Source organism: Eptesicus fuscus, chromosome 12, assembly GCF_027574615.1.
Source record: "Eptesicus fuscus isolate TK198812 chromosome 12, DD_ASM_mEF_20220401, whole genome shotgun sequence".
Lineage (NCBI taxonomy): Eukaryota > Metazoa > Chordata > Mammalia > Chiroptera > Vespertilionidae > Eptesicus > Eptesicus fuscus.
In genome coordinates, this window is record NC_072484.1 from 32073251 (window position 1) to 32085838 (window position 12588).

The 12588-nt window shown below is 47.6% G+C and overlaps 1 protein-coding gene across 1 annotated transcript; it reads right to left on the reverse strand.

Moving 5' to 3' along the window:
- Positions 1–259: 259 nt before the first annotated feature.
- On the reverse strand, positions 260–9954 carry LOC103285589 (beta-defensin 119). Its single transcript, XM_008140977.3, has 2 exons — positions 9812–9954; positions 260–514 (listed from the first exon to the last, which is right to left on the reverse strand). The coding sequence occupies exons 1-2, from the start codon at positions 9864–9866 to the stop codon at positions 321–323; spliced, it is 249 nt and encodes an 82-aa protein (XP_008139199.1). The 5' UTR covers positions 9867–9954; the 3' UTR covers positions 260–320.
- Between the last annotated feature and the right edge of the window lie 2634 nt (positions 9955–12588).

Sequence of the window (12588 nt, forward strand, 5' to 3'; positions counted from 1 at the left end):
GTATCTCACTAGTTCTGGTCTCCCTCTGAAACCTACATAGCACGGATCAGCTCATAGTTCTGCCTAAACCCTCAACCTTCCCTCAATGAATTCTAGTACATTCTCTCCCTATCTTCACTGACTTATCTAGATGTTTCCATTTCTTGTCACTGGTTTTTTAGTCTTCTCTCTCACAGGACTGGATCCAGTAGGGGGCAGATAATCTTGACATGCAAAACCCAATCTCACCGTGATTTGCAATAGATGAAAGACTAGGCTATCAGGTGCATGACTTTTAATGAGGGTATTAACAGCAGGTTGAGGATGATGATCACCAGCGCTCAGGATACTTTTGGCCAGCGGGTCACTTTGTTCTGTTCACGTTTGTCCTCTTTGCTAATAACGTTTATCTTCATGTAGGATTGGAGGCAGCATGTTTTATAATTTCTACAATAGAGGTAGGGATGTTCAGCCTTTCTGCAAGATGTTCTACAGACTCCCGTGTTACCCATGCATCGGAGGGTATGTTGTCTACCTGACCAAAAAAAAAAACAACAACAAACAAAAACAAATAGTTAATTTCCACTTAGCAGTAACATAGATATAGTGAGCCAGGGAGAATAGTAAAAACCCGAAGGGCTAACAATAGTGAGATAGCATTATTAGAAGGACCAAACCTGAAACACTGAAAACACGGAATTCTGGCAAGAATGTGGAGCCCCAGGAACTCTCACACTTTGCTGGGGGAATGAAGAATGGTACAGGCACTTTGGGAGATAGTTTGGTGGTTTCTTGGAAAACTAAACATACTCTTACCATACCAACTAGCAATTGTATTTCTTGGTATTTACCCAAAGGACTTGAAAGCTAATGTCCATGCAAACATCTGCACACAGGAGTTTATAGTAGTTTTACTCATTACCTCCCAAATTTGGAAGCAACCAGGATGCCCTTCAGTGGGTGAATAAATAAACTCCAGTACTTCCAGATAATGGAATATTATTGAGCACTAAAAAGAAATGAGCTATCAAATCATGAACAGGCATAAAGAAGCTTAAATGCATATTTCTAAGTGAAAGAAATCAATCTGAGAAGGCTACATAATGTATGATTTCAACTACATGATATTCTAGAAAAGGCAAAACTATGGAGACAATAAAAAGAGTAGTTGTCATGGGTTGGGATGGGGTAGAGATAAATAGGTAGAGCACGGAGGATTTGGGTGGCAGTGAAAATACTCTCTATGATATTATAATGATGGATTCGTGTCATTATACATTTGTCCGAATCCATAGAATGTACCACACCAGAAGTGAGCCATAATGTAAACTATGGGCTTTGGGTGGTTATGATGTGTTGATGTAAGTCCATCAATCGTAACAAATGTACACTCTGGTGGGATCTATATATATAAAAAGCCAGCGACCCTAACACCATAACAAGCAGAATGACCACTCGCTATAACACCTACTGTGGCCAGCAAACCAGCCTGATCAGGGGGTGGGGCCTGCTGGCCAACCTCCCATGGCCCCTCCCCCAGGCCAGCCTGCCCCTGATAGGACTCTCCCACTCCAATCAAGGGTAGGGTTGGCCAGCCAAATGCTCCCTACACACACACCCTCTGCCTTCCCCCCAGCCAGCCCTGCCCCGTACCAGCTGACCCCCCCATGATAGGCCCGCAGACCCTCCCCCCGGATGGCCCCACCCCTGATTACACCCCCCATCCCAATAGGGGTTGGGGCTGGCCGGCCAACCTCCTGCAGTCCCTCCCCCTGCCTGGCCCCACTCCAGATTGTCCCCCCCACCCTGATCAGGGGCAGGGCTGGCTGGTCAACCACCCATGGCCCCTCCCCCAGGCCGCTGGGCCCCCTGGTCGGCACCCCCCACCTCATTCAAAGGCAGGTCCAACTGGCCCACCACCCACAGCTCCTCCCTATAGCCAGCCCCACCCCCAATCAGCACCCCCAACCCCAATCAGGGGCAAGGCCCGCCAGCCAATTGCCCACAGTCCCTTCCCTCAGCCGACCCGGCCCTGATAGGCCCGATCAGGGACAGGCCGGCTGGCCAACTTCCCGCCATCTCCTCCTCCCGACAGGCCCAGCCCCAATCTGCACCAATTGGGGCCAGGCCGACCAGACCCCATCTGTGCACAAATTCGTGCACTGGACCTCTAGTATGTTGATAACAGGAGAGGCTGTGTCTGAGTAGGAGCAGAGAGTATAGGAGAAATCTCTGTGCCCTCTTCTCAATTTTGCTGTGAACCTAACACCAGTCTTAAAAAAAAGTATTTTTTTAAAAAGGAATCTCTTCAAAATTAAATAAAGCTGTTATGAACATTCATCTACACATTTTTTAAACTACATTTTTATTTCTCTGAAATAAATGCCCAAGAGTACATTTGGTGGGTAGTGTGGTGAGTATATTTTTGTGTTTTTTAAGAAACTTTTTGCCAATCTATTTTCCATAGTGGTTGTATCATTTAACATTCTCACCAGCAATGTATAAAAGATCCAGTTTCTCTGCATCCTTGCCAACATTTACTGTTGCCACTATTTTCAATCTCAGCTATTCTAATAAGTATGTAATGGAATCTCATTGTGGCCTTAATTTGTGTTTCTCTAATTGCTAATGATGTGGAACATCTTTTCACGTGCTTCTTTGCCTGCCATCGGTATATCCTCTTCAATTAAATATCTTTTTCAAGACTTCCTTCTCATTGGACTGTTTGGTTTTTACTGTTGAGTTGTGGGAGTTGCCTATTTCATCTAGATACAAGTCCTTTGTCAAATATGTGGTTTGTCAATATTTCTCCCCATCTGTAATTTGTCTTTTCATCTATCTTTTTCACAGGGCCTCTCCCAGAGTAAAAGTTTTAACTTCTGACCAAGTCCAATTCATTGATTCTTTTTCTTTTTATAGATTGTGCTTTTCATCTACATCTGAAAGTTTTTTCCCCATGTTTTCTTATAGAAGTTTTATACTTTTGCATTTAAATTTAAATCTGTGACCCATTTTGATTTAAATTTTTGTATAAGTTTAGAGGTTTAGATTAGGGTGTTTGTGTATTTTGTTTTTGTGTGTGTGCGTTTAGTTTTGTTGTTGTTGTTGTTTGCCTCCGAATTCCAATTGCTCCGGCAACATCTGTTGAAAAGGATATCTTTCTTCCATTGAATTGCTTTGCCCACTTGTAAACTATCAGTAGGTGGTACTTGTGTGGGGCTATTTCTGGGTTTTCTATTCTGTTCTATTGATCTCTCTGTCTATCTCTCCACCAATATCAGTATCTTGATTACTTTAACTACATAAGTCTTGAAATCTGTTATCATGATTCCTCCAACTTGTTTCTTCTTTTTCGAATTTGTTTTAGCTATTCTCATGTCCTATGGACCTCGGACAAGAATCAAAGATGAGCCCTAGCTGGTTTGGCTCAGTGGATAGTGTTGGCCTGCAGATTAAAAGAACCCAGTTTCAATTCCGGTCAAGGGGACATACATCCTCCCCAGGGAGGGCTTGTGCAGGAGGCAACCAATCAATATTTCTCTCACATCGATGTTTCTCTCTGTCTTTCCCTCTCTCTTCCACTCTCCCTAAAAATCAATGGGAAAATATCCCCAGGTGAGGATTAACCGCTCCCCTCCCCCCGCCCCCCCGCAAAAAAAAAGACTCAAAGATGAATTCTTCATCTAAGTATCAAATGCAACTTAGATTATGGGTCCTGGTGCACAGAACAGAGGCTGGATTGAGGTTCAGCTACCTCAGCAGCCCCATGTATAAGGCCAAGGAAAGGTCCAGGGCAGGTGCCAGTCTACCCTGCTTTGTGCTCACAATACTTTTATAACTGTCAGGTCAACCTCCCTCCCCAAAGGGGTTTGCTACTCACTGCCCATGTTTCTACCCACCTTCACACTCCTCAGACTAGCCTATAAGGAAGCATTATTAGAGTAAAAGCCACACCCTTTCTGTCACATCCCCAGACATGAGGTCCTTTCCCATCTTCCATGGAAAGGACAGTGTGAGATTTGCATCCAAGAGAAGAGTGAACAGAAGTGCACACTTGAGGTGGCAGAGCAGACAGACAAACCTGTTTCAAACCTTCCCCCTGGAGAAAGGCCATGGTACCCGAAGAAAGAGGTTTCAAAGGTGCCCAGCCTAACCCCAGCTTTTGTCAGGAGCTTTGCAGCTCCTAATACCTGCCCTCCTGTAATGCCAGTGGTCTTGATCTGGCATCTAGAAGGGTTCAGCAATCTGGAGAAGGCACTGTGCATAAATTAAATAAGAGTCCAGAGATAAAACATAATTTTGAAAGGCATTTTGGGGGCCAGAGAAAACTTAGCTAAAGGAACTAAGTTCTCCTTGTCTCAGGACCCCTTGCTTTTTATTAACACAAATTGTCCTAAGGCAAGGTGGAGATATACACATCAAAGGGTAGGGTTTCGTCTACAGAGTCCCTTGTCAGAATGCGGGAGTTACCTCTGGCTGTTCAGGTGTTTGGCCAAGAGGAGGCAATAACACGTAGATTAAGATGCCCTCAGCTGTCTGGCAGCAAGCAATCAATTTATTCATCCTTTTCAGGTTTGGGGAAATGCCCTTTTAGCCATTCCCAGATGATTCATCCCTGCTGACATGCTGGAATTGGCTTCTGGCAATCCTGTCGACCCCAATTTGCTCTGTGTCACCACTCACTGTATCACCCACATCGACTTAATATCATTGTCAATGTTACCTCGGCCCCTCACCAGAAGTCAGAGCAGACCTGCTTATTAATCCCAGCATTGTCTTTGACCTATTTATGAACATAGGTCACTTTTCCTCCTTGGGCCTCAGTTTCCCCATCTGTGAAATGGGAAAGCAGGAGAAAGTTGCCTAGATCAAAAATTCTCAGTTTGAGGGCTCTTGGAAATGAAGAAAATCTGGCAGGGGAATTGGGGGATGTGACCAAAGGAATAATCAGAGGTCATTTTCAAAATTTCACAAGTCCAGACCCTAAGTTCAGAGATTCAGACACACAGTTAAGTATCTTCTGAAAACTTATTGTGTTTCATCAATGAGTTCCAACCCCTTTTCTCATCCCATCATTCCATCACTCCCAAGAGTTGTCTGTCTGAGTGCCTGCCCCATGTAAAGCCTGGAGGAGTTTCATAATAAATGTGTTGGCTGAGTGAATAGGCAAGACCTCGTATGAGTTGATTTGGTGGAGGCATGAATGGCTGCGAGAGGAGAGGTTAACACCAGGCCTCAGTTGGGGAATCCTTGGACTCTCCTCAGACCACCTCCCACACTGGGAAATCTATGTGTTTTGAGAGCAAACTGATGAGTAAGAACCAACTTGCGCAAGGCCTGTGAGCTGCTCTGCAGCCTTCCTAACACTGCCAACCAGAGCCACACACCTGAGGCAGTGGCCCTCTGATCCCGCCACCCAGAAAAGATCCCTCCTTGATTCATGCCCGGTGCATTAGCCATTTGTATCCACCTCTCAATCCACTTACGGTTTCAGATATGCATTCGTCGTTCATCTATTCATTCACTCAGGAAACACTCACTAAGTGGCATCTGTGCTGAGCACGGGGCTTGACCTCAGGCATGTAGACATAAATAAGATGTCTGGTATGTGTATGTTCGGGGATTGGTGGGAAGGAGGCAGTGCCTGAAGTAATTACACAATAACGTGATATGAACCATACCTTCTTAACAGTGACACTTTGTGAAGCCAATCAGAAGTCACTTTGAATCCCTGTTCTGTCTTCATCTTTTGTGACACTCCTGCCTAAGGATGCACACACAGTGAGCCCCACCCTCCAGGGGTGGATCTCAGGAAAGGTCCACACAGTTCCTGGGAGCAGGCATGGGGGTTCTTTGGGTAGGAAATTGCAGGTCCCAGCTACCCTGGCTAATGCACCGGGCATGAATCAGGGAGGGATCTTTTCTGGGTGGCGGGATCAGAGGGCCACTGCCTCAGGTGTGTGGCTCTGGTTGGCAGTGTTAGGAAGGCTGCAGAGCAGATCACGGGCCTTGCTCAAGTTGGTTCTTACTCATCAGTTTGTTTGCTCTCAAAACACATAGATTTCCCAGTGTGGGAGGTGGTCTGAGGAGAGTCCAAGGATTCCCCAGTACATAACCATAACACTGGTGGGTCCTGGGGCAAATACGAATGGAGGCTCATAAATCATACTAGTATGTCTGAATATTTAACAGTTATGAATCAAGTTAACAAACAGAATAAATATAATATATCCTATTGCCCTTTATGAAATATCCCTTCGTGATCACCTGAAAGGTCAGATCTGAATTTACAGTCCTTGGATTCTTCAGAGTTCCATGCAGGAACATGGAAGCATGAAGGAGCTGGCTCGGCCCATGGCCCGCTTCTCTCCTTGTCCATCCAGCCTCTCTCCCCGTCTATCCCTCCTCTCTCCTCATCCATCCCACCTCTCTCCCCATCCATCCCACCTCTCTCCCCATCCATCCCTCCTCTCTCCCCATCCATCCCTCCTCTCTCCTCGTCCATCCCACCTCTCTTCCAATCCATCCCACCTCTCTCCTCATCCATTCCTCCTCTCTCCTCGTCCATCCCATCTCTCTCCCCATCCATCCCTCCTCTCTCCCCATCCATCCCAGCTCTCTCCTCATCCATCCTTCCTTTCTCCTCGTCTATCCCTCCTCTCTCCCCATCCATCCCACCTCTCTCCTCGTCCATCCAGCCTCTCTCCCCGTCTATCCCTTCTCTCTCCTCATCCATCCCACCTCTCTCCTCATCCATCCCACCTCTCTCCCCGTCCATCCCTCCTCTCTCCTCGTCCATCCCAGCTCTCTCCTCATCCATCCTTCCTTTCTCCTCGTCTATCCCTCCTCTCTCCCCATCCATCCCACTTCTCTCCTTGTCCACCCCCAGCTCTGCCTCACACTGTAAGGATTCTCGCATACACAGACATGGACACCCAAGCCTGAACATCCAAGATCTGCCACAGACCCTGGCACTCCTCCTGCCTAAGGATCCACAGTGAGCCCCACTCTCCAGGGGTGGACCTAGGAAAGGCCCATACAGTCCCTGAAAGCAGGCACGGGGGTTCTTTGGGCAGGAAATGGCAGGTCCCACCTACTCAAATCACAGTCTAGAGAGCGGGGTAGGGGCACGGGGAGTCCACAGTTCCTAGGCAGATATATCTCTCTTGCCCCCCATTAACCTCTCAGCCCATGGGAAGGGACTTAGCCAGAGGAAGCGTAGAGTAAGATCAGGATTAGAGAAGGGGGGGGGGGGGAGTCCTGTCTCTCCAGAGTCTGAGGGTGGAAATATTGAATTGGGAGGAAATTATCTCCATGGATCAGAGTGAACTCGTCTGTCTCTCTGTCATGCACCATGCTTTACAGAACACTCCGTTCTCTGAGCTCACTGCTCAGAACACCGCGCTGCTTGTTCTCTTGTTAGATAAATGAAGCCTAAAGAACGGGGTTTAGGATAACAATGCCTGGAAGACACCTCTAGAATCTTCTCTATTCCCAGTCACAATTCTTGAATGTTCCCCGTGGGTGAGCCTTCTCTTAGTTCAAATGAAACAGGCTTTTATGTCCCTCATTGGAAGACACACAGCACATATTCATTCCTTAAATGCCTCAAATCAGTGAACAGCAGCAGCAACTAGCATTTACTGACAATGTCCTATGTACAGGGCCCTGTGCTTTACATTTTCTCATTTCATTCTTACCCCACCCTGAGATAGCATCCATCATTCCAATGTTACAGGCAGGGAAGCCGGCATTCAGAGCGGTGCAGAGAGCCTGACAGTAGCAAGTGGCAGAGCTGAAGTGAACGAATGAATAACTGAATCCATGAGAGAATGTAAACAATGAATAACAGATGCATTTATAAATTAGTAAATTCGTGAACTTTACCATTTTTTAGTACTTAGAAACTTTCGGATCCTTGGGCATCCAAAGGCATCTCAGTCAACTTACCCAGAAATCCAAGAATTTGGCTCTATTCAGTCCCTGTTCACCCCCAGTCCATTCACCCCCAGAATGGACCAACTCTCCCAGACCAAGGATTCTCCCACGCTCTATGTATCTGCTGTGTCTTTAAATCTCAGTTTTCCACATGTGCTGCTCAGTCCCTTCCTGACCCGATACCCCTTCCCGAAGCTGGAAGATGAGGGACCATCTTCAAAACTGTAATCATCACTCCATCGCTGTGGCCCAGCCTCAGTGGTGTCTCTCTGCTACCTATTGATCCCTCCCTTGCCATCTCCTCACCCTCAGTCCATCTGGAGCATCATTTCTCATGATTGACAGGCACAAGAAACAGATTTGTGAGTTTTAATGGAATGTGAAAACTAACAAACTTAAAGCAAAGTCATTTCGACCCACAATTTCCATTTATCTTCCAATTCCGTGTACAGGTCTGGACTTAGGTTTTTTTGGTTTGGCGGTCGGCATAAGAGTGGTCCAGGGGAATAGTCCATCAATTGTTACTGGTTCCATTGTTAAGTAACGACTAAGGATACAGCACCGCTTACGATTTGAGCAGCGTAGGACATGCTCTTCACCATCTTTACACATCAGCCGGCATTTTCCATTCATCCAACAGTCTGCCACTCGCTCTAGGAACAACCATGTTAGTATCCCTCAAGAGGAGAGACAATCGGAAGCATAGAAGGACAGGGGGGAGGGAGGGAGAGGGTTGAGTCAGTAATGCTGGAGCCAGCCCCAGGAAAGGAGGGAAGAGACCTTAAAAGGGGACAGAACTGGGACAATTGTTCCAAAACTGGGAATGCCGAGGGTTTTTTAAAGCCTTTTTTAGACATCCCACCCTTCTCTCTGCCTATCCCCCAACCTCCTACTCCTAATTTTGGGATCATTTGCTGCCAATGGCACTCATGGAGCTTGGGGGTGATGGAAAAAGGACACACACACACACAAAAACCAAACCTATAATATTAGGGGATGAAGGGGACCCACTTACATTTCAATAGATCTGGCTCTTCATCAATAGTCTAGCCCTATCTAACTTAAGCCCAACAAGCCCCAGCTCCAGCTACAACCCAATCTGCAATTCTCCTTGACCCCATATTCACCCATTTCAAACTCAAAATCCAGCCCAATCTTAATTAGAACTCTCAGCCTCACCCAGCTCAATGCCCCTTGGTCCCCAACTGCAGGCCAAACCCAAATCTAATCAAGTCACCAGCCTCAGTTCTGAGCAGTAGTCCCTCACCACGCTGAACCTCTGATGAACTTCCTGCGTCATCCAGTACCAACTCCCAGTTTCAGCCTAACCCCCCCCCACCCCGTCTAACCCCCAACACCAGCCCCATACACCCCAAATCCCCTCCCCTCTCCAGCCCACCCCAAACATCAGCAAAGCCCAGCTCCTCACCTCTGGCTCATCTGAATCTTCCCACTCTCACTCCAACCCTAAGGTCTTTCTCCCCCATCACAACTCACCCCAGCCTTCAATCTAATCTCCCAAGTCCTCCAAAAGTCCTCAACCTACACCACGCATGTCAAACTCACGGCCCGCCGACCCCATGCCTCGTTTATTTGGCCGGTGTTAGCCTTTGAGTTCGACATGCTTGACCTACACCCAACCCTTCACTCCTGAGCCCGCTCCCAAGATCCCACCCGCACACGATCCTGCCCGTAAGTGCCAGATGCTCCAAACATGTACCTTCCCACCACCTTGGCTACAAAGCACGGGGGAGAGGTGTAGACATGAGATGGTTATGGGAAGGCCTCCCAAAGCCGCATGAAATGAGGAAAAGCGGCAGATGCTGCCCGCAGCGAGGAGGAAGGGGAAGCAGAGAAGCTCACGACCCGGATTCCTGAGAGAGACCCACGCTACCTGATACCCCTGGCTGGATGGCCAGGAGAATGACCAGCAGGAATAGAGCCTTCATGACTGGCAGGTCACAGGAGAAGGAGGCGGCTGGGTTGCCGGGGATGGAAAGAGTTCTCTGCCTCCGGGATGAGCCTCGTTTTGATCGGCAGTGCCGTGGGCAGCGGAGTGTGGCAGGAGGAGATTTATATGAGGTCAGCCAGGCCAAAGGACAGTGTGTAGCAGATGTGGCAGCAAAGCACAGGATGAGCGCGTGGGGGACTGGCCAGCGCCCCCGCCCCAGTGGCTTCCCCTCCTGCAAGGAAACGGGCTTGGTGAGACCCACAAGGGGATTATTTAATTAGTATGTAAATGCATATCAAGAAACACCTACTTTAAAGAACAAAAACATTCTCAGCTTCCTTTTCAAATTGGTTAATTACTTTATCGTCGACACAGTCTCTGCTTCCTAACAAAAAGATACACACGTGTATCCTTTCTGAACCTTGGCGTGGCTCGGCTCGCGCCCAGGTCGGGGAGTTTGTTCTTCCTGCAGCGTCGCCCTGCGGACCGCACCGCCCGGGGCTGGCTTGTGCTCAGCGTTCTGTCTCCTCCCGGCCGCCTCCTTGGAGAGGCGTTCCTGGCACTCCCACCTGCAGCCGCTCTGTAGCACAGTAGCTTGTTTCGAGACCTTCAAAGACTTACCTGTTTTTGTTTTGTTTTGTTTTGTTTTGACATGTTTAGTCCGTCTCTCCCATCAGAATGTCAGAAATTTGCCTTGGGACGCCAGTGCCCGTCACATCAGCTGGTATTAGTAAGTGTAACTAGAGTATAATTGAGATATTAATTCAACTGTTTTAACCAATATTTTTTCCCCAAACAATGATTCCAAAAGGCAGACACTGGCTTCTTTCTCATGTAAAAGCCTGGGCAAGCAGTTACGTGTAGCAGCGTAGCAGCGTCACCCTTCAGCAGGAGCGAGATCCCTTCTGGCTGGATGCTCTGCCAGCCTCACAGGCAGCTCCCCGGGATGAGCCAGGAGGGCTGCTCCATTCCCTCCATCAAGTCCCCATGGCAGCCATCAGGGGAGGACAAAGGAGGAGGACAGCCGTCAGGGGGAGAACAGAGTGCACACCTTTCCCCCCAGGGCCCCACTGGGAATCGCCACACATCCATCACTTCCACTCCAGGCCATTGGCCTGGCTCACGCAGTTGGCCACACCTAGCTGCAAGGTAGGCGGGAAATCTTTTCTTTATTCTGGGCAGCCGGCTCGTTAAATTCAGGGGTTACCTCACTAAGAAGGGGAAGACAGCTGCTGAAGAACAGCTAGAAATCTCTGACACACCTTAATACGTATTTGTAGGCCGAATAAATAACAGGCACTTAGTTAGGCTATGAGAAGTGTTCTAACAGGGAGACAACCCCAGTCCTCCTAGAGTGTAGAGAAAATGGGAATTGTGCCCCTTCCGCTGAGCTTCTGAGAAAGCTGGGTAAGGGCTGGGCCTCAGGTAGAACATAAGATACTTTGAGAGGAGACAAAGAATTCTAGAACCCTAAAATACTAGAATTGGAGAATAGGTTTTGGTATCAAACAGATTGGATTTGAGTGTTGGCACTTGGTAGCTGTTGACCTTGAGTGAGGTAAATTGAGCCTCCTCTGAGGAAATACAGATCATAACTGTACCTGCTGGGGTAACTTATGTACATTGCTTAGTCCCTGACACATAGTTGGTGGTGAATAATTATTAACTGTTATTATTGTTGTTTTTCATTGTATTTATTATTGTCATCCACATATTTATCATTATTATCTTCAGAACAATCCTCAGAAGCAGAAAGCATAAACCTTCAACTCCCACATGAAAAAACTGAGACTTAGTCAGGGGAAGTGAGCGGCTCAAGGGCCTCCTGGCAGGGAGAAGAACGGAGAATGGAAAGCAGACTTCCATCGAGGAAGATCAGGACAATGGTCAGTAAACAGCTGCAGCTGTGAATGTTGGTGGCCGAAGGGGAGATTTTGAGGCAGGTGAGGCAGACACCAACTCATCATGGGAGGGAATCAAACCTGCAACCTGGGTATGTGCCCTGACCAGGAATCTAACCAGTGACCTTTGGGTGCACAGGACGATACTCAACCAACTGAGCCACACCAGCCAGGGCAGATGTTGGTTTTTTTACCCAGAAAAATCACTCGGACAGCTGGTACTGAAGATAATTACCAGAGTGAGGGAAGATTGTAATTTCAAGAAATTACAAGGCCTGCATTGTAGCTGAGAGAGCGTACATGAGAAGAAAACCATCACTAAAAGCTGGAACCCTCAGAGGAGATCCCTCCCCGACCACAGTAACCAGCTAAAGAGAGCTGACTCTGCTAGGTTTGGTGAGAAGTATTTCACAGGTATAGTCTCCTCTCTGTCTCACAATCACCAGAAAGAGTTTTCCCCCTTTGAGCTGATTTGAAAACTAAAGTTCAGAAGAGTTAACGTTTTGCCCAGGTGACCATTTGAGGAATCCAGGATTTGAACCCAGGTCGACTGCCTCCCAGTTACGGTGCTTCCACTCACCACCCTGTCTCCTGCTGTTTCTTCAGATTTGGGCCAGCAGGGGTCCCAGATCCACGAGGAAGCCAGTCTGAAAGAAGTCTCTAGGGATTCTTGCCTAGAAAAACTTGAGGAGGCTCTGTAGAGAGAAGGTCAGGGTAAGGTCAGAGTCACGCTGGTTTGTACCTTCGTTATTTTATAACAGCTTTGTTGAAGTTACATGCTATAAAATCCACTCCTTAAGTGTACAATGCAATGCCTTT

Excerpts from the sequence above, each read along its gene's own strand:
- LOC103285589 (XM_008140977.3), bottom strand. The coding sequence starts at position 9,866 with ATGAAGGCTCTATTCCTGCTGGTCATTCTCCTGGCCATCCAGCCAGGG. Across the intron at positions 515-9,811 it reads CATCCAGCCAGGGGTATCAG|GTAGACAACATACCCTCCGA; the intron begins GTAGCGTGGGTC and ends TTTTTTGGTCAG.